This window comes from Euprymna scolopes, chromosome 14, assembly GCF_053919585.1.
Source record: "Euprymna scolopes isolate OS-2025 chromosome 14, ASM5391958v1, whole genome shotgun sequence".
Classification (NCBI taxonomy): Eukaryota; Metazoa; Mollusca; class Cephalopoda; order Sepiida; family Sepiolidae; genus Euprymna; species Euprymna scolopes.
This window is the reverse complement of record NC_136495.1, coordinates 20,147,269-20,171,005: the sequence shown is the minus strand read 5'-3', so window position 1 is coordinate 20,171,005 and position 23,737 is coordinate 20,147,269. Positions and strand designations below refer to the sequence as shown.

The 23,737-nt window shown below is 34.6% G+C and overlaps 2 protein-coding genes across 2 annotated transcripts in view; one reads left to right on the top strand and one right to left on the bottom strand.

Moving 5' to 3' along the window:
• The first annotated feature begins 2,062 nt into the window (after window positions 1-2,062).
• Window positions 2,063-2,968, top strand: LOC145293338 (protein CFDP2-like). Its single transcript, XM_080139981.1, has one exon. The coding sequence runs from the start codon at window positions 2,063-2,065 to the stop codon at window positions 2,966-2,968; it is 906 nt and encodes a 301-aa protein (XP_079996107.1).
• Window positions 2,969-15,126: 12,158 nt separating this feature from the next.
• LOC145292889 (uncharacterized) overlaps window positions 15,127-23,737 on the bottom strand; it is a 155,456-nt gene continuing 146,845 nt past the window's right edge. Inside the window, exon 3 of the mRNA XM_080139025.1 lies at window positions 15,127-17,953. Coding sequence (XP_079995151.1) covers window positions 17,937-17,953 — 17 coding nt within the window. The 3' untranslated portion in view covers window positions 15,127-17,936. The remainder of the gene's footprint in view (window positions 17,954-23,737) is intronic.

Sequence of the window (23,737 nt, the reverse complement as noted above, 5' to 3'; positions counted from 1 at the left end):
TTGTTTTGTTTTATTTTATAATCCAGTATACATGTAATATGTTGTTTATATATTAGCATTGGTCTAATATCTATCTTCCCCCAGTCTTTTGTACGAGAGAGATGACCTCGAAAAAACATCTGTTACCATAGTCAAAATCTAAAAAGGAGATATTAGACAAATTTTCTGACAAGTTGATTCCATTTTCTAATAAATGTTTGCTTAGTTAGTTCGTTAGAATTATTGTGCAAATTTCGAGCTTCTACTTTATATGTCCTAAAGTGTTGATGGCGTTTCTATGACATTCGAACATGCCCCTCGTTTAATACCACTGCACAATGCGATACCCAATTCAAATCCTGTGTGTTTTATAGAAACATTTTCGCTTGGGTATGTTAACATCTTGACCCCTTTCAATGTCGACTATAGAATCAAAGCTAATTCTTACAAATTTATTTTCTACTTCTTATATTTGTCGTCGTTCTTCACGTGTAAGATAGTAATAGCACTTTTAGATGCGTCCACGTATTTCTATAAGATGCTCTATCTGTCTGTCGGTCAGTTGAACTGTCAAACTACCATTTGAAATAGCATATCAATCAGTAAACACACAAAATGAATTAACGTATTTTAAGGATATCCATTCTTGTTTTGTTCACCATCCTTGGGTTCGTGAGAAAGGAAGTTTACAATAACTAAGCAGATGTAACGTCAGCCTGTGACACTAAAACTTGAAATAGCTTTTATTAAATGGAGATTCATCAGTAAAAAATTATAGATTTTTTATTCCAGTAGATTTTAGTGTATCGAGAAATGTGTACTTTTTGTTTTATAACATGTTAATGGATGAATAATAAAGGTAATTGTTCAACATAGTTTTCAAGGAAAATCGGTGAAAGAACTAATAATAACTGTCACAAAACACAAGAAAATTAGCTATTATCTGTAAAATGTTCACAAGTGTTTACTGATTGTAATATTTAATATGAATTAATTTGTTATAGTTAATTTTACGTAGCCAAGCTCGTGTATTTTAATTATTATCTCCAATTTTGGGATGATTTGGTCGCGAAATTCAGACCAAAAAGAAAGTAATATATAAAAAATTACCCTAATCTGATTAGCAATCACCTTTCAGCAGGCTTATGTAACTGTAATATTTTATCAATGATGATATCGCGCATTATTTTTTTCGCCAGTGAGCGATCAAAATTACAAATCAATAAAACAGTCTTGTAATACATACGTTGTGTAAGGTGTTTATATGTGCTAGTCACTTCTTTCGTCGTTCATAGCAGCCCGTGACCCACTCGTGGTTATTGACTTCTCATCTGTATAGCTGTATGTAGCTATATGAAGAAAACTATTCGTGCATGAAGTACAATGGAAACTTGCTGAGTTTTAAAGGTTTTATTTAGAAAGAGAGAGAGAGAGAAAGAGAGAGCGAGATTACTCATGGGGGAGAGACTACATAACTAATATACTATTTACTTACATAATTTTCTTGACTTAGTCTTAAATACTGAACTTGAGAGACACATACCGGCAACATCTCGAGGTAACCTTTGCTTAGATTAGTTTTACATTTTCGGACGCATCTCGTTTGTATCCCTCCCCGAACGAGACTGACTAGAAACCCTGTTCCTTCGACTAAATATGTAATTTCTTCCGTCATATGGTTCGGCACCTGCATTTCTAACACGAATGATGAGGGGGCTAGAAAAGGTACCCCAAACAAATGCTTGCCCTTCCAGTGTCTAGTCAGCTTACCGCGGTTGACGGACTCATCCACATAGCGGTCAAACAACAAAAACACAGAAAAAATAATCATCGGGACATGGAATGTTCAAACTTTGTTGGATAGAGCTACTTCCTCAAGACCTGAAAGAAGAACAGCGCTCATCGCAAGGGAACTCCAGCGTTACCATATAGATATAGCCGCACTTAGCGAGACCAGGATTACTGACGAGGGTCTCTGAGAGAAGAGGGAGGTGGATACACCTTCTTCTGGAAAGAAAAGCCGTAAATAGAAGACCGGATTCATGGTGTCGGGTTTGCCATCAGGACAGCTTTACTGAAGAGCATGTATGCGTTACAAGTTGGAATCAACGAACGCCTTATGAAACTGCGCATCCCTCTCAGCAGGATCAGACATCTCACAATCAGTGTTTATGCCCCTACACTCACCAGCCCAGATGATGCTAAGGAGAAGTTTTACAAACAGTTTGACCAAGTCATCAGGTCAACCCCACCAAACGACAAACTAGTCACCCTTGGAGACTTTAATACAAGGGTGGGGAGAGACTACAGCAGCTGGGAAGCCGTTCTGGGCAGACACGGAGTAGGCAAGATCAATGACAATGGTCTACTCCTTCTCTACAAGTGTGCAGAGCACAGTCTTTGCATCACCAACACCTTGTTCAGAATGGCAGACAAGTATAAGATCACCTGGATACACCCAAGATCAAGACACTGGCAAATGATTGGCTTCATCATCGTCCGCCAACGAGACATCAAGGACGTCCGTGTGACTCGTGCCATGAGAGGTGCTGAGTGCTGGACTGACCACAGATTGGTCAGGGCTGTACTGACACTACACATTGCGCCACCCCACGGAAACCGACCCCAAACTGTTAGATCCTCCTACAATGTTGCCAGGCTTAACGACCCATCCTATCAGGCACGATTCCAGCAAGTGCTAGGTGAGAAACTCCAAGATTGTGTGACCACTGAAGGCAGCACAGCGAAATGGGTCTCTTTCAAGAAAGCAGTAAATGAGACTGCGAAGGAAGTCCTTGGAACCAAGACCAAAACCCATGAAGACTGGTTCGATGAGAACGACAAAGTGATCAGAGAAGCCATACATACAAAGAACAAGGCTCACATAGAAAGGCTAAATGACCCGTCATCCATTTCCAAGCATGAGAAGTTCAAGGCCCTCCAGGCCAAAGTTCAGACCAATCTCCGAGCAATGCAGGATCAGTGGTAGCAGAACAAAGCAGCTAAAGTCCAGCACTATGCTGATACTAATAACATCAAAAATTTTTTCAGCTCATTGAAATCTGTTTTCGGCCCCTTTGCACCCGGTAGTGCTCCACTACTGTCGTCATACAGGTAGACGCTCATCAAGGACCAGAAGTGTCACAGCAGACGCTGGCAGAAGCATTTCAGCATTTTGCTAAACAGGCCATCAGTTGATTCAGAAGCCCCCTACAATCGAGAAGATCAAGAAAGCGATCCACCAGACAACCTCTGGCAGAGCATCGAGAAAGGATGTCAGCACTGCTGAGATCTACAAAGCAGTGGGTCCCAATGCTCTTGAGGCCTTCTGTGACGTCCAACTAACTGTCTCAGAGGAGATAATGCCAGATAATTTTCGCGACGACGCCTAATCTAATAAGAACAAAGGAAGTAAGTCGGATTGCGGAAACTACAGGGGCATCTCCCTCCTCTCAATTGCTGGAAAGATCTTTGCACGGGTCATTCTTAACATACTCAGTACAGTTTCTGAACAGACACTCCCTGAGGCACAGTGCGGCTTCAGGCCTGGCAGGAGTACTTTGGACAGGATCTTTGCTTTAAGACAGCTTCAGGAGAAGTGCATTGAACAGAAAAAACTCTCTACTCTGTATTCATCGACCTGACCAAAGCTTTTGACACCATCAACAGATAGGCACTTTGGACAGTTTGTGAGCGCATCAGATGTCCTCCAAAGTTTGTGTCAATGATCAGGCTCTTCTACGATGGCATGACTGCTCAGGTCCTCTCAGTGTCAGCAACGGTGTGAAACAGGGTTGCGTATTAGCCCCTATCCTTTTCAGCATCTTTTTCACCTGTATGCTGTCCCATGCTGTTCAGGACTTTCAGAGGGGTGTCTACATTCGTTACCGATTGGATGACTCCCTCCTCGCAAAGCAAAGGCAAAAAGCTCGAAAACTCTCATCCAAGAGGTTCTCTTTGCCGATGACTGTGCACTAGTGGTCATACTTGCAACAGATGCTGGATCGCTTCTCTGGGGCATCCAAGCTCTTCGGTTTGACAATCAGTCTTGGAAAGACTGAGGTGCTCCATCAACATGCACCATACTCCAACCCTCCTCCTCCCACCATCACCATTGACGACACACCACTTGCCAACGTTAATCACTTCAAATACCTGGGAAACCCCATATCTTGTGATGGTTCCTTGGACAGAGAGATTGATACAAGAATCAGCAAGGCAAGTCAGGTACTGGGAAGACTTCGCAATCGAGTGCTCAATGAGCACAACATCCGCCTATCTACGAAGCTGAAGGTCTACAATGCTGTGGTCCTTCCCTCCCTGCTGTATGGTGGTAAGACGTGGACACTACCGCAGGCATATAAAGAAACTGGAGCTCTTTCACATGCGAGCTCTCCGCTCCATCCTGGGAATAAAATGGCAGGATCGCATCACCAATCTGAAGGTCCTTGAAGTATAGAGTCCACCAGTCTATTATCAAGACCCAACTTCTTTGGGTTGGACACATGATTTGAATGGACGCATGTCGGATGCCTAAATGCCTGGTGTACGGAGAGCTCCAGGCTGGCAAAAGAAACCAAGGTTGATCAAAACTGCGGTATAAAGACACTGTTAAAGCCAACCTGCAATGGTGCCGTATCAAACCGGGAGACTTAGAGTGACATGCTATGAACAGACCAAAATGGCGAGGCCCAACTCACAAGGCTGCTGCCAACTTTGAAGAGGCTCATAGCCAGAAACTCACTGCTGCCAGAGAGAGTCACCACAGAGAAGCTTCAGCGGTGATCACAACAACTGACTTCAAGTGCCCCCAATGTTCTAGACTTTGTGCCTCTAGACTGGGGCTGCAGAGCCACCTCCGTGTGCACAGATGGGATGCAGAACACAAACGTCATCATCGAATCCGATGGACAAGCACCAGTGTACAATTGGTTTTACATATGACATAAATAAAGCCCACTTGTTACATAACGGAAACCCGCAATTTGTATGGAAGAAATAGATTACTGACCAAGGTTTAAAAAAATGACGCCAGCGTGTAAATGGAAGTTAAGAGGAGCATGGGATTATTAGAGAAAAGCAATTCTGTCTCTTTTTTAATTAACACTCAAATAGGCCAGTTACGCAAAATGTTGATTCACCCCAGAAACTCAATTCGCTGTTATACTGCATTGCAATATTCCTTTTTATCATACTGACTTCTTTCAAGGAATTGCAGATTTGTAGAACGTTCTTCCTGCTGTTTTCCTTCAGATAAATCTCAAAAAAACATATCCTGTATATGCAATTTTTAACTCCTTACATTATATGGCTTCATGTCTTGTCTGGAGTGACTTCCATAAAAATATGAAAGAGTTGTAAGTTAATTTACACGGGATGTATCTATGAACACGTGGTTCGTTAAGACTTTGGTTTCATGCACGTATTTTGTTGTTGTTGTTGTTGTTGTTGTTGTTGCGTTTCCAGACTTGTTAAGCATCGTTTTCTGCTGAAGTCGTCCAAACTTAGAAATGCTTGGTTTCCTAATTATGCGTCATTAAAAATGCTAACCAACATTGTCTCTTGTGAATATCTAATACATAATATGTGTGGCGTGCACAGTTTTATTACATATTTGATAAATAAATATATCTTTGTCGTACCACAGCGAAAACTTGTGTGGAAAGAATCGCGTACGGACGGTGGTTCGAAGGAATAACCTCAGTAAGTAAACGGAAGTTTACAATATCACAAGATATCCGAAGAAAAGGGAATTCCGTTTCTTCGGACTGGGGCAGGGGCACAGTGCGAAATAAATAGAATGGCAGCCCAAGCAATCTCTCGCTATATCTATCTATCTATCTATCTATCTATCTGTCTGTCTGTCTGTCTGTACATAAATTTCATCTTTATTTCGTATTCCTTGTTTTGAATTAAATATTGTACATTTTATTCTACAATATCTTGACGTTTTCTACTTCTATATATAGTAACAGTTACTAATAAAAACATATTTTAAATGAGTAACTGTATCAGTGTCAGTTTCGTGTAACGTGGTTCTTTAAGGAATCTCTCTCTCTCTCTCTCTCTTTATATATATATATATATATATATATATATATATATATATATATATATATAATGCAAATATAGATATCTCTTACCTTTAAATGTTGCCATTCTTTTTTTCTGGTAAAAGAATAACAGACGAAATACATATGCATAAATATGATCAACGAAATCCAGGGACTAGACAGAAAAATAAACGGACCATAAAAATTAGGCCAGTAATGGAGTGCTATTATACAAGCGCCCTTTCATACAAAGAGGCACCATTGCACATACAGAACATATCCCTAATTTATATCACTGATTTTTCTTATTGGTATATGAAACCAGAGAACTCGCTCTGGGACTTATAAAATAGGGAATAGAACATCTTGCACCACTTTTATGTCCTCTTAGTTCGATTAAAATCAACAGAACATGATACTAAATATTATCTATAATCATTATTTTAAATTTGATTAAAGTCTGCTACATTACAATGTCTGAAATTTAAGGCGTAAGCGTGTAGGCCTTTAAAGAAGCAAATGAAATTCAGAGAATCTTGCTCAATTAGTGTCTAATGACTATGGCTTTAATTCAATGTAAATCTGAAATATTTTAATTTTCGAATAGGAGGCTACGTTTATATTATGTTTTTTAAAATTCTCCCACAAAACTGAAAATTGACGATTAATGATTCATAGATGGCTGATACAAAACAAATTTAGAAGGTGTCTTCAATAAGTTTCCAGACTGTACGGGCACTTTTATTGACATGTACACACATGAAATTCTAGTTCGCTTCAGAGTAATCTCCCCTGCAATGAACTTGTTGCACCGTTCACACAACTGGAAGGCCCCATGGAAGTCCTCTTGTGTGAGCGTGTCAAGGACCCTCGTTACAGCTTCTTTCATCTTCTAAATTGTCTCATAACGACATCCTCCAAAGTTTTCCTTGAGCTTAGGGAATAACCAAAAGATACAAGAAGACAGAGAGGTTGAATTGTCTTGGTGGCCATCTTGGTCAAATAGTCTTTGACAAGGATGGAGTTGTTGACGGGTGCGTTCACGCAAATCTTCCGTAGCTTTAGTTCCTCACGAATAATTGTGTTCCCACACTGATATCAACTGTCTCTATAGACACACGGCCGTCTTTATCCATGAAATTCTTTATTTAACCCAGCAAATGTGATTCCTTACTCCTCTCACACCCTCATCATTCATCATAGACTCCCTGCCTTCCTTGAATCTCGTATGTCACTCAAAAACTGATGCTCGGTTTGTGCAAGATGGTCTAAAAGCAGTCCGAAGCATTGCATACGTTTCTATGGCATTTTTTCAAGTTTAAAAAAAAAATTAATTCTTCTAAAATGTCCTTACGTCCAGATTACATTTTTGAAATTCACCAGCTGTGACAATCAGGCTTTAGTAGGCTGCATTCCAATTCCTGCTGTAGCTATCCATTTGAACCTAAAAATCATAAAAACTAGTCACTCATCTCATATGTATAGCAATAACATACTGAATTCTCAAGAGTCTACAACAATTTTAAATGCTTGTACAAAAAAGTCTGGAACTTGGCACATCGCATTTGAATTTTCACGAAGGATGTTCAGCACTTCTTTGTCCTCTTTTCATAAAACGACATTAAACTAATTATAACCGACATGACCCACAATTACTGTTAACAACTGTGTTCTTCAATCCATAATAACCAGCTATTTAGTTGAAAAGTAAAAACTGCACATACTAATATATAGATATAAACGCATACTTAACTTTATATAAATGGAGATTATTCATAATGCGTGTTTAAAAAATTAGATACAGTTAGATATGATTGACATCGATTGTCAGTTGTGGTCCCGTACACGAAAGCAGAATGCGGATTGGTTTGTTTAGTCATGTGATGTAAACAGGTATATTTGAAATGATTACCTCTGATAGTTTAGTGTCGCGATCGTTTCCACTACTGCAAAGACTTATGGCCCGAGCAAGCAGCTCTGTGGCTTTGCGTAATGGATAGCTAGCAACAGACATTCGTTGTGCACGTAACAGCCGTGTGTTGAGCACGTCGGCAGGTAGCTCAATTAGTTGTGCCACATGGTATATTTAATCTCTACTTTTATAAAAAAAAAAGCCACTTTGTGTGTGTGAGTTCCTTTCTCATAGGTTCGGATACGGTTGAGTCTATCGTTTGCAAATTTCACATAAAAGTAATTTATAGGTCTGGCAGTGTTCTTAGATATGTTTTGCATAGAAATTCACCCGATAAGTATCGAAAATCGAAAAAATCCGATCTTAAAAATAGTCTTTCCTCCATTATAGATAAAACACTTTTCAAGGAAATATTTTACGTTAAACTGTTGTAATCTTGGCCGGTGTAACGTAAAATATTTCCTGTAAAAATTCCTAATTGGTTAATTAATATACTTTCAAAAATGAAATTCCATTTTCCCTTTCATCTACAACTTCCGAAGTTAAATACGATTGTTTGGATACCCAAACAGATTAGGGTATTTAGATTCCCAGTGTCTTTATTGCTACGACCATAATTGTTCCAAATCGTTTTATATGGCGGCACTTCATTGAGCTCTTTAAATTTTCGCGGCACACCTATCAAAAAAGTGAATACTTTGTACTCAAAAAGCTTTTTTGCAAGTACATAATAAAAAATAAAGACGGTCATATAAAGAAATTTTTTTTTATCTACATGAATAAAACATATTCTGTATTCAATAGCGGATATAGAATTGTGAATGTCATTTGTGTCTTATGCTTCTTTACTATTGCTGCTATATGTGAGAGACATGCTCTTAACTCTTCTTCAATGTTTTTAAGTCTTCCACGTATTTTTAATTTTGATGTTGTTTAAGTAAAAAAATCCCAGTTCACTTAAGAACGAAGTTGAGAACTGCAACGAGACTTTGATGGCTTTCTTACTTAATGGATTCTTGTAGCACTATATCTTAATCCCCCGGTAGTGGTAGTTGTAAACACACCCTTCAGCATGGCCAGGTGCCTGCATTAAAGAAAGAAACGGCCCTGAGGACAAGGAAGGTTCCAACCAGAATGCCACCAGAGTGATCTTGAGAGAATGAAGGAACCACACGTCCACATCCAACATCTCAGGTATGCTTTTCCTCTTGATAATCAGACCCTAACCACTGGCCCATCGCCACATCATCATGGGACCGTTTCTAAGACATTAAGTGTGACACGTGGGTCGGGCACACACCAGTGACCGGCTGATCGTGTTATATACTCTCCTTTAACAGAAATCCAGAAGACGTCTAATGGCAGTTGTGCGCATTTCACTTTGAGTCCACAATCATTGAAAAGGTTTGCTAATTCTTCCTCTTCACGTCACTCAAAATTGAAACATTGATAATTGATAAATCTAGGAAGGATTGCGAATCCAATCAAATTCTTTAATGATAATTGAGGGAAATATTCTTCAATTTTATTTCCAAATGTTCACTAATAATCGAAACATTTTCTATCTTCATTCTATTCTGCGATTCTGTAAATTTCTTTTTAAAAGTAACTAATTTATATGTCGCCATAAGAATGTTTTTATTTCTGCCTTTCATATTGTTGTTCAGACGATTGAGATGCCCAAATATTTCACGTAAGTACTTTATTTTGGACATCCCTAATTCATTTTTCAAGTATTAACAAAATCCATCAAGGTTTTCATTGTTAAAACAAAAGAGAAAAGTCTTTCTGAAGCTCATTTACGCGAGATAGCGCCTTTTCTTTCGACAACCATCTTACTTCTGTGTGCAATAGTAAACGCAACTGTTAAGAATCCATATGCTTGTACAGTAAGTAAAACATTCTTAATGTCATTAGCCGTGTTTTTATGAAGTTTACAATTCCAATCACTTGATTCAGCATCTTCTTTAGTCCATTATGTATTATCTCCGAAAACTAAAATTTCTCTATGTAAAAAAACTAAAAACAAAAACAATCAGTTCGAACGATGTTAGGGTTTTGTTTTTCTACTAAAGATGCGAAACGTTTAACAGAACCAACCACTAATGGTGCTCCATCAGTACATATTCCCACGCATAAATCCCATGAAAAGCCATATTTTTCTAAGAATATTGTGATCCTATAAACAACATCTTGACTTTTTGTAGTTGTGAGTAACTTTTTTGCAGCATAGAAATTGATGGCATCTATAAATGCAATAAATTGTGCATAGTTACTGATGTCAGTGGATTCATCGATTTGGAGAGCAAACAAATTATTTTGAAATTTGGATATTACACTCTCTTCAATATGATCAGATGAGTCAAGAATCTTTCTTTGAATTCTAAATGAAGGCATGGAAGTCCATCTCTCCCCGCTTGACGATAAGGTTTTGTTACACTTTCTGGAATTCATTTAATTCTTAAGCATTGCGAATATGCTATGTTTTATTAAAAAACAACATTTTTTCTTGTTTTAGTCTTGTTTTTCTGTTTTCTTTTGTCTGCAATTGAATTTCGTCACCCACCTCCCAAAACGGGAGGAATCATGATAGATTAATTTTCTATTTTCAAACTGACTAGTTACTGCAAAGGTTCTGCGCTAACCAATACCCTAACACCATCTTTTGAACCCTAATGTACATTGACAACTAAATTTTATCCTTAGTATAAGCTATTTCTTCTAAGTCAAAAAAAAGCTGCTAATAATGATTATGCAAAATACATGTAATGAAACGAGAATTTACCTTTAAACGTTAGAGAAGAACTTTATTTAAGTAATATACTTAATATCTACAGTTTCGTATATACTATAAATATGTCTATATTACTATTTTATATCAAATTACTTATACAGTATAGTCGATAGCTTATACATTTCTTCCAGTTAAATGTACTTTCATAATTATATCGCTATTTAAATCTATACTGTATGATGTTTAATAGTTTCTTTCAAAACTGACGAATGGCATTGCTAGCATGCTACGCATACCCATTTATATCCGATACTTTCTCTCCAAGACGATTGCCTGTGCCTGTTTTGCATAATAAAAATTATCCTAAATTTTTATACTCCTAAACTCTTCACAAAAATCTGTATATCCTTATCGTTCTGGGTTCCTGCTTTTCCCAACTATACCGACATGCAGACGTTCAAAGATAATAGGAATAGACATCTTGCTGCTCAACTCTCTACATAGTATTTCTGCAAGTTATGTCCTCGCTAGTAGTCTCCTACATCAAAGTGGGGTCAAAATTGTATTGTCTGAAAGAGGGATCTTGCTAATTTCTTGTTCGGCCGTACCGCCAAGCATACTTTTCACTATCTTTTTGAACGCTGGAAGGATCACTGATTCTGCAAGAACATGAAACTACTTAACACATTTTAAAGAATGCGATTAAATTAATTTACACTTAATTCGAGAAATACCCGTCACAGAACAGGTAAAATTAATTCCGTGCACAGAAAAGTTTCATATCATTTTCGTATGTGTGAACATTCGAATACAAAGTACAATTAAACTTCATTTGAAAAAGCTTTATTTATTTCGAGCATTTCGATGAAAATGAATGTCGTTTAAAATCTAAAGCATAATCATAAGGGATCACCAGAAGAACTTGAAATTCAGAGGAATCTTGCTTTATTGAAATTCTTGTAAATATGGATCAAATTGAATGTAAATCTGATTTATTTGAATTTTCACATGGAAAATTGTGCCCATATAATGTCCTCTTAAAACTAATTTAAATACACCAATGAAACTGAAATTTAAGGAATATTTATTAATTGATGTCTAATGCATATTATCAAAATGCGGGAAAACCAATTATGATTCGCCAGTGTTTGTACTCCCTATTTATTTCAATATATTTGTTATGTTATGTTGAGGCAACATCGGATTGCCTTGCTGATAGTCGATTTAGAAAAGCGACTATTATCATAAAAAAGGGAAGATGTTAGATAATAAACAATATTATTGTTTTGTAATTGTTATGTAGAAAAACGGGCGCAGAGTGAATGTTATTGAAACAAAGAAATGTTTAGCAAAATATTTAAAAACAATCAAGAAAGGAATGCAGCCTTGGGAGTTAAGTGTTAAAACACTAAAAAATAAATTTGGTCAGAAATCGTGACTAAAGGTCACGCGCTGGTCTTTGCCTGGTCGAGTGACGTAAGCACACAGGTATAGTTAGTTATATACAAAGAGAGTTATGAGTTAGATGGAGAGAGAGAGAGAGCTAGAAAGAGGGTTATGACGAAGAGAGTGTAAGAGACAGGGGCTATAATGGCCAGGTACGGAGGTGAAGCAGAGACTAAGACAAGCGCGCTATCTTCCACAAAGAAAAGTGAAATAAGAATTTTCTGAAAATATAACCGATGACTTCTGTCAAATTAGCGTATCCATATACTAATTTAATATTCGTACTTTGTTATCACCTTCTATCCTTCTTTTTAATAAACTAGCATGGGTGCCCGGCATTGCCCGGGTGTTTGGAGGTATATGCTGAGCAAAACAAAAAGGTCAATTTTTTAAACTTTGACCCCTATCATGACCCCTTAACATTTATTGTTTTGGGCTCAAATCAAGTTATTAAGTTATTTATTTAAGTTATTAAGTTATTTATCTAAAATTGCAAGTGTTTAGACCCAAAATTGTCGGAGGAGTTTGGTAGAGTTCTCAAAGGTCAAATCGTTGAACTTTGACCCCTTAACAGCAAAATTTCTGGCCGAAAACCGGTCATATAGATTTTCCCAAATCTCAGTACCCTGTATATCAAATTTCGAGCCTGTAGATTGAACATTAACAGAGTTATTGCGTAGGGAAATGTACACACACACACACACACACACACACACACACACACACACACACGGACACGTTCACTTTTATAGATATATAGATTGGATCGCCCGTTCGAATAATTTATAATATGGAAATCGTGACACACGTACGTACGTTAAAGGTATTATGATATTAATATATCGAAATATACAATTACGGCAGTAATTGAATTTTTATTATAATTTAACTTTTCATATATTAATCATCATTTCTCATTATTAGTAACAAATAGAAAATACACCGCTGACTTGATAGAGCTGTCTATACCCCCTACATTTATTTCAAACTAGCATGGGTGCCCGACGTTGCCCGGGTGTTTGGATGTGTATGCTTAGCAAAAAAAAAAAGGTCAATTTTTTTAAAACTTTGACCCCTATTATGACCCCTTAAAATTTATTGTGTTGGGCTCAAATCAAATTATTAAGTTAGATCCATGTCCAAGGAACCTATATCTAAAATTTTAAGTGTGTAGACCCAAAATCGTCGGAGGAGTTTGGTAAAGTAAACAAGAAAGCAGACAAGAAAGCCATTCTTAACATGAAGAAAGGGAGCTTTCATGTTATCTAAGAGAAAAATAATCATTAATCTGTAGGGACGATATCTTACTTCTCACCACCGTCTCGTCTAAATAATCAAAGAAATGTCATTGTTATACAGCGAAGAAGGGGTGTTGCTATCGTATCTGAGAAGGCGTCGCTAAAAAGTTCTTTTCGTTGATTAAAAATCGACTTCGAAATCTAGTGGAAGTTGATTTCTTTAGTATCTTACGCACCGTTTTTCAGAGGAGAGACGTTGCTAGTCTCTTGCAATTCTATCGGTATTTCCATGGAAGGTGCTCGATTGTGCTTCAATCGCTGCTCGATCCTTATAAAAGATTCTCAAAATGAAGCTTCTTCCAAGTTTCGTTCTGTAGAACATATTACTACGTGGTTGACTCACTGTAGATTATAACATGACGGCCTACAAATACAATGTCAAGAGATTCTTGTCATAAAACCATCACCGGAAGTAATCCGATTTAATTCCATTCAAAACAGCTGCTTTTAATATAAAGATATTTTAATAAAAAAAAACTAATAGATTCAATTTTAAATACTTCCTCCTCAACAACAAGTAACATGATATTCCTAGCAAAGTTTTGATATTTTATACAAATTAATTTAATTAATTATTGCTAATTTCGAGAAAACTATTGCAAAATATATAGGAAAAATAGGGCAATAATATTGCAAATGAATAACATCAAACATTAATTTATTGTGAATTGTTTTAAAGCACGAATGCAAATTAAGCCAACATCGATGAGTTTAGGTATTTACTCTATTTCATCTTTCAAGCAGTTTTTCATTCAAATGCTAAGCCATTTTCGTCTCAATAGAAGAAGGAGGCGACATTCTTTCTCCGTGTTTCTGCTTCATACAACATCCGGTCAAAGGAGGTCGTGGCGATAACTACCTGTTACAGTATAAATTTTAAAAAGAATAACGAGAAGAGCACCTGTTCATTAGTTATAATTGATCTATCTGTCTATCTATCTATCTATTAAATGATATTCTTAAAATAGTTTATATTAGAGGTTATTTATTGTTTATAGGATAAAGTGTAGCAATGGGTTTTAGCCGAAGATGTTTATATAAATTAGCTAGGTTAAATATAAACAAACTAACCCTGAACAGGCGTACGTGACACAGAAGGTCACGTTAAGGAGACGTGGCTTTTAATTGGTTACGTCACCTGAACTGAGGTCAAGAAGTCGGGAAGTTTAGAATCGAAGAATTGGATTTTGATCACGGGAGTGAACAGACGAGAGAGTTGGAGCTTGGTCACGGGAGTGAACAGACGGCCAGGCAGCGAGGCTGGGAAGAACAAGCATGTAGATAAGAAATACATACTCTGTGAATATCATTTGACACAACTGAAATAAATTACAGCAACGCCGTGCACCTTCCCTCACTAGTATATAATAAATAAAATTGAGTGTATGTTTCGCTTAAATAATTACGTATACAAATATAATTTAAGGAAGATCAGCGCTTAGTTAACTGGACTTTAGCTTTAAATCGATCCTCAACCCTAACCTTGTCTGAATGACTTGCATGAATGCCACAAAATAAATCGAGTAAGTAAAAAATTCCTTTTTTCTTATATACGAGTCAAATTCGTACATAAGTTACTGAAAATGAGCTGAAATGAGACGCGTAGATAATGACCTAAGTAAAAATTTAAAATAGACAAATGTAAAATGAAAATAAAATGTAACAAAATTCAAGGAAAATATGAAAAAATAAATAAACGAACAATTGTTTGCGACAAATACTTGTTCTTTTCTTTTCATTTATTTTATTGTGTCTTCGTATAAATTTATTTCGCCCTGACATGGGAGATCGTAATGGCTTCTCTGTGACATCACCAAACACAAGAGAGAGAAAGACAGAAATTCAGAGAGGCATATATATATATACATTGATGTATGTGCATATATATAGAAAGAGAGAGAGAGAGAGAGAGAGAGAGAGAGAGGGGGGAAAGGGAGAGACGTAGAGACACAAACAAAGAAAGAGAAAGAGATGAGAGATATTATAAATCCAAGTCTTTTTACACGATTCTTTGTTCATTTTTTGTAAAGTTCATTCACCGTTCTCCCTCTTTTTCAGTTTTCGATTTTCTTGCATCAAGTAAAATCTTCTTTTTCCCAAAAGCCTCAACACTAAACGGTTATTTCTATTGCCACGGGGTATATTCATTTTTATTTTACTAGGAGGGGCGGGTATTAATTGGTACACACATACAACACACATATGCTGGCATATCTCATTCATTTTGTCAACATTAAAAGGGGGTGTCAATTAGAAACACATATGTGTGAATAATAATGATGGAATTTAACACTGGGCTCGGATGACTCGCAACTTTAAGCACTATTAACTTTGAATAAATTTAGAATAATTTTACTATTCTTATTTAATATAAATGTGTAATAAGCAATTCTGTGTTAGACAACTTTTTTAAAATATGAAATAGCAGTAAAAGTAAAATAACGTGTTACGTCAGTGTTTCCAAATATGAACACAAACACACACATATATATATATATATATATATATATATATATATATATATATATATATATATATATATTAGTATACAACATATATGCCCATGGGAAGTGAGTTACGCACAAAGATTCGTATTTCATTCCCGACAGAATTCATTTAGCCCGAAGAAATTCTGCGGGAATAAAACATAAAAGTTCATGTATAGCTCACTTGTTATAAGATATGTTTATTCTACTACTAAGGTTTATGCGCCAGTAAAAGATTATAAATTATCCGATCCTATGCAGTTTTCTGGAAAAGAGGCGTGTCTTTGTGTATTATCAACTTAATTTTCCCGCTAAATACGGTAAAAAGCTTTTAGCGGAAAAATGTTGTCTTTATTCGAGAAATTGACATGAATATTTTTTCTAGTATCAAATGTCTTATTTATTTTATTTTAAAATCTTATTTGTGTTCAGTTTTTACCTTTTGTTCATGGTATTTCGAGAAAGACCCACATTTCTTAATTGTTTATATATTTTTATCTGCTGTTCTTACACAACTTAAACATTAAGAAGAGGGCGATTTTCCCCGAAATATCATGAAATCCCGGTTTCACACGTACATCTCTAGCGAAAAATGTAAGCAAGTAAGATTAAAATAAATGAATTGTGCATTTTGTTTTGAGTAGTGGTTCTTATAATCCAGTGTATTTTAAAATTGCTATCAGTCTTATATATATATATATATATATATATATATATATATATATATATATATATATATATATATATGTGTATATATATATATAGTTGTATATATACATAAATATATATATAGTTGTATATATATAAAGATATATAGCTGTATAAATATATACGTATATATATATATATATATATATATATATATATATATATATGATACAATAGATTTTTAGCACCTACATGTAAAATATAAATATTCATATAATTCATCATACAATCTTTCTTAGGGTTTACGTTTATTTTTCATGTTTTAATACAACGCAACATACATTTCGTATTCATTAATAAAATTCTTATTTATCGAACACATATTTCTTTTTCAGGTCATGCGTGTTATATGCGATGTCAGATCATATATATATATATATATATATATATATATATATATATGTATATATATGTGTGTATATATGTGTGTGTAAGATATATATGCATATATATATATGTATTTATATATATGTATAAATATTAGATATATGTAATATAAATATTAATTAATTAATTAATTAATTAAGTGATATATATATATATATATATATACATGTGGGAACGTCTGTGTGTTTTTACCCAGGTTTACTTAGTCTCGTCTCCGAGCATGATGTAAAATTTGAAAAATTCTTAGTTACAATAGTCGCAAGCATCCATTTCCATGGAAACATCGAAAACTGTAACAAATCAGTTATGGTAACACGAAATTTTCATAATACACGGATGTTCAAGCCTATCAATATGTAATATTTAAATAAAATAATAAATATTGGCTCTAGTATGACTTATGCTGGAGCACAACACACACACACACACACACACACACACACACACACACACACACACACACATATATATATATATATATATATATATATATATAGGGTAACAGAAAGTTAAGTCGACACAGCATGACACCGTCGGTTTCAAACCAGACAGTGTTTTACATTTACCGATTAACATGTTGGTTCGAGTTGATCTTCTCTAACATCGTATATATAAATATAAAATTTTATTGTTTAAATAATCAAGCACTCTGCTGGTTTTCTTTGTACTATTTTCTATTGTGGTGCCAATAATGGTACGAAGTAGCATCGTTTTAGGAAGAGGCGACTCAAATAGATCAAGTAATTGTCTTTTCGTGCCACCAGGCGTCGACGGAGTTACAAAAGAGAAAGAACGGAATGGGTATTTGGAGACGGGGTTTGATGAGCCAATTGTCCATTTGTTTCAGGGATTTGGAAGTCTGGGTTTCGAGAATGAAAGTGATACCAAGGAAGCCGCCACCGTGCGATGAGACGTTCCTCCGCCCTCTAAAATTTAATCAGTGGATCCGGCTGAAAAATAAAATAAATATGAAATTAATAAAGAAAAACAAGAAGGAAAATTTAAGTTTGTTTTACATAGTAACTATAATATCTGTCTATCTTTATGCATGCATGCAGCGGCCCTGTTGTGTTAACAGCGTTGGCGACCACGGGTCACCAAATTGTACAGCCTTGGTAATATCGGAAAGACAGGTAAAGACGGTAGTTTACTGTTGCCCCACCAGATACCACCCCTTCTTTCCACACCTCAATCTTTCCTCTCCGGCCAGTCCGTTCCCTTTTCTGAGATAACTCACACCAACATCTTGTTTTTTATAGTTCCTCTATGAATAAGTCGGCATAAAGGAATGAATTAACTAAATCGTCTACTTCGATTTAGTTAATACATAATCTGGCTTGAAAAACAACCGCCTTTCAAAATTTGCGTAAGTTTAAATGTCAAAGATTGGAAAGGGCCGGTGGTGCAGTGGTTAGAATATTTTGAAAAATCAATTGTAAAAACTGATATTCTCCTGAAGGTTGAAGGTTCAATCCTCAGTGTGGGCGACCGAAAAATACAATTGTGAACTACTTAGGACCTCTATCCAGTCATGACTGACGGGACAAGAGCATGCTAACCCGTAAAGTAAATAAAGGGTTCTGCTCGAAATTCCGTCCAGATTCTCGAGTTCGACAGAAACCTTCCCAAGTTCGATAAGATACACCTGAAGCAGGGCCGGGGTTACATCAACCGAAACGTTGTGAAAATCACACTCAAGATGAGAACAATAGTCCGATGAATCCAAATAATACGAATAACCAATCCTCATCTCAAAAATTCAGAAACGTTTGATCAGTTTTGTTCTAAATATTAGATATAATTTATGCAGATTAATGTCAATCAAAAAGATAACTTTGTTGGTATTTGATATTTTGTTTTTTGTTTGACTTTTAACCGGACATTCATACATAAACACGAACAATTTCATATACATTATATTATATATATATATTTATATACAAATGAGACATTTTGAAATTTTTTTGATGCATATTTCATGTTAGGTCAAGTAATCTTACATATCTTTGATTTATACTTAATATGAAGAATAGATATAAAATAACTTGACTTCATAATCTATATAAATATCAATTTGGTTCATATTTATTATATATACCGCACATTAGGGTAAATCCGGGGGTAACTGCGCCAACTAAAAAAGAAATTTTATATGCATGGTTACCAAATGAGCACTTTTAGCTGACTCAATTTTAGTTGACTCAATTACCTTGGACTTGGCGCAACTACCCCAACCTACGGTATATATTATACCCATAACTTTGATTCATATATATATGTATATACAGGGTGTCCATAAAGTTCGTGTGCACTTTAAAAAATGTATAACTTTATTCATATTTGCGATAGAAATAATCTGTAAAAAATGTTATAAATTTTCATGTATCTAGTTTTAAGTATACTTATTGAATAGTTTTTCACCACAAAATTCGTAACAATTTTTAGATAAGCAAAAAATAAGTAAAAAATATTTTCTTTTGTTTTTCAGAATCAATTTGATTCCATGGCTTCAATTGAGGAAAAAGTAAACGGTGTCCTTTGTTTGGCTGAATTGAAATCTACTATTGCTGTACAAAGAAAGTTTAGAATTGAATACAATAAAAAAGCGCCTCATAGGAACACCATTGTTAAATGGATGAAAAAATTTAAAGAGACAGGCTCTGTCCATGATAAACCACGGTCTGGAAAGCCATGTGTCAGTGACGAAAATGTTGCTTCCATAGAAGAATCCTTTTCTGCAAGTCCAAGAAAGTCTGTAAGACGGACATCATTGGAGCTCGGGCTGCCCAAGTGTACTGTGCATAGGATTCTGCGGACAAAACTTCATATGAAAGCTTACAAAATTCAATTACATCAACAGTTGTTAGAAGAGGATTATTATGCACGGCTAACTTTCTTTCACCAGTTAAATGAAACACTTTGCAATGATGATGCATTTTTTTAGTAATTTACTGTTTTCTGATGAAGCAACATTTCATATTAGTGGCAAGTTCAACAGGCATAATTGCCGAATTTGGGGAACTGAAAACCCAAATGAAACTGTTGAACATGAAAGGGACTCTCTTAAAGTTTATGTGTGGTGTGCTTTGGGAATAAATCGAATCATAGGGCCATATTTTTTTGAAGATCGTGTTATTAACAGTGACAGCTACTTAGATATGTTGCAGAATTACTTTATTCCGCAACTTGAACAATTAAACTTGAAAGATGATACAGTGTTTCAACAAGATGGAGCCCCTTGTCACTTTGCTCGGCGTGTTAGACAGTATCTAAATCAGGAATTTCCTAACAGATGGATCGGAAGAAGTGGACCATTTCATTCGCCAGATTTGACTCCATTAGATTTTTTATGGAGACATGTGAAAACAATTGTGTATGTAACCAAACCTAGTTCATTGGAAGATTTGAAAACTAGAGTAACTAATGTGATTTCAGGCATTACTATAAATCATTTGGCAAATGTTTTTTCGTGAACTGCAAAATCGTATTACCCTTTGCATTGCTAATGATGGAGGTCATGTGGAAAGTTAAATAAAAGTTCAATAAAAGCTTAAACATATAGATTTACTTCTTTCAAATCCATTTTACAGGTTATTTCTATTGCAAATATAAATCAAGTTATAAATGTTTTTTAAAGTGCACACGGACTTTATGGACACCCTGTATATATATATATATATATATATATATATATATATATATATATATATATATATATATATATATATTATATATATACTCTTTGAACTAAAACCAAGACTTCACAAAATGGGTTGATAGCACCAAAAAGTGTATTTCATTGTTAGTTACAATTGTTTCGATACCATTTGAACAAATTCAAACAACATGTCGTTTAAAAATTTTCACAAAAACAACCTTTCTTCAGACTTATTAAATAAAAAAAAAACGCTTTAACAATGAAACATTAAGGAAAAGAAACTTCTTTTATGAGGAAAAGAAAACAAACGGGAACACTTTACCCCCGTCGCATCCTTTGTCATATATATATATATATATATATATATATATATATATATATATATATATATATATATATATATATATATCAAGCAGGCTCCTTCAGTCTTAGGCAGACTATAGATACTCACGAAGGGTTGCTTGCGCATGAAATTCTTGTGGCAGGAGGCGCGCAATCTCCAACCACACCTCTCCTGAGACGACATTGTTAAATATCAGTGGCAAATGAAGTACATGACGACTGGAAACAAATGCCGAGATAAGCAGAGAGCACATACAGCGCCTAGAATTCCCAAATGGTCACCGATCTGGTACTAACCATGCTCAACGTTGCTTAACTTCGGTGATCTGACGAGAACCGATGTGTCAACGCGATTATGCCGGATATGTATATGTATATAAATATACATAACTTTGACCCATATTTATTATATATAATATATACACAACTTTGATTCATATTTATTATATATACATATATATATATATATATTAGATACGTAACCTCGTTTCATATTTATTATATATGCACATATATATATATATATCATATGCAAAACTTTGACCCATATTTATTATATATATAGTATACATAAGTTTGACTCATATTTATTATACCTACATATACATTATATACAGAACATTGATTCGTATTTCACATGAAGATTTGACTTTTTCAAAGAAATTCAATTCTTATTTCATAATAGGATAAGTATTCTTCCATGACTTTGATGAATGATCATTCTCGAATACGTTTTCCATATGCATATTTTTATGAGAATCAGGTATTCAAGCATAGACTGTTTTTATATGTCATATAAAAATAGTCTTCATTGATATTTCTAAGAAAAATATGCATTCTAAAATAGCTTTGATCCATACTTCATATGAGGATCAAAATTCTGAAATAAATTTGATCCATAATTCATATAAGAATCAGTAATTATCACTGTTGTGACCTGGCTCATATGACATGATTTCCGGTAAGTCAAAACTGTAAAAGAAGTTTCACAGAGCATATAGGAGTGCGCGTATTACATGAACACAGACTTGTAGCTAACATCTACTATTTGTAAATATATCCTGTTCATTCTGAATTTTTTGAGATGAGATGTGAATGCTTGTGTTATGTTGATTAATCGGACTATTATTCTCATCTTGGGTGTCATTAGCACAACGTTTCGGTCGCTGCAACCTGCGACCTTCTTCAGGTGTTGAGAACATCCTCCTTTTTCTACTAAGGAAAAAGAGGGTTGGATATGCATTACAAGAATTCGAACCGTTTGTTTGAGGGTGGGTCCGCAGATCATAAAGATGGTTCAATCATCAAGGGTTCACTAAGATATTTTAAAAGTTTTTTTCTATGGCTCAATTTTTCGGGATATCTATACTAATTGTTAATATTAGTGGAAAAGGTGCTAATAACACTCAAGGTGAGAATAATAGTCCGATTAGTCAACATATAACACTTGTTCATGTTCAACTACCTAATAAAGTAGTTTTTCCTGTTTTATCTTCCGTTTTGTGTGATATAACAGTGCCATCCAAACAGAGCCCTATATAAATTGGACATGGTGCATTTATTCATCAAATTCGTAGCTAGCAGCTGTCTTGTAATATTTACGTGCTTTAATTTTTAATTTAATGGATGCTTTGAAATATTTAATTAGCGTTCTCAATATATCTTGTTACCACCTTCAATCTATAAACATGTCTTATTAATGTTCGATTATTTAATAAAGTTGTTATTTATATTTTCTATCTTATCTTTTATTAGCAGGCCACTCGGTATTACTCGGTCGTAAAATACGCTTTTAAATATGATATTTTGATTAATGCACATAATATACATATATTATTATATTATATTGGACTCAATATATAGTAATGGTTCAAAAGTTTAAAAAAATGACTCATACGCCGCAACCGAGAATCGAAACCAAAATGTTTAGCTTACGATTTACTTTTCTATTTTTACATTAATGTCTGAGCTATGAAGACATTATTGCTTCAAGGCTAAAAATTAAAACATGCACCAATAGCTAACTATAATGCGATAAATTAATTTATCTGAACTTACTTTATTCTTATTTGTAAATACTTTGAAAATGTTCGCAAACACTAACAAACGAATGAAACTGCCTTGAGTGTTTTAGAAATAACTGAAAATCCAATTTAGTAAAAAAAGTAAAGTATGAAATTAAATTATCTTAAAAGTAGTCAGCGATTAAATATTATTTTGGACTGTAAAGTTTGGCATAACTTTAGTATATATATATATATATATATATATATATATATATATATATATATATATATATATATATATATATATATATATATATATATATATATATATATAAGTTTGAAAAGCCGAAAGAAATGTGGAAAGACCGAAACAGCAAAGAAAGGGAAGGAAAAACAAACACACAAATAGACGGGTATGTTATATTATAAATATATATATGTATATATATATATATATATATATATATATATATATATATATATACATAATGTATATTATATATATATGTATATATATATATATATTATTTATTCATTCATCACTCCTCTACTCACTTGATAATGAGCATTTCCGGAGCACATAAAGTCCGTTGGTAGCATTGAATTTTGATTAATTTCGGGAAAAAACACTCCCGTTTTCAAAAAGAAAACAAGAGTATTATCCAAGATGGTGAGAAGTATAATATCCGTCGATTTGTTTGTTTGTTGTTCCTTCTTTTCCTTTGCTG

Bases quoted from the DNA above. Each gene is read 5' to 3' on its own strand.
- LOC145293338 (XM_080139981.1), top strand. From the start codon at position 2,063: ATGTATGCGTTACAAGTTGGAATCAACGAACGCCTTATGAAACTGCGC.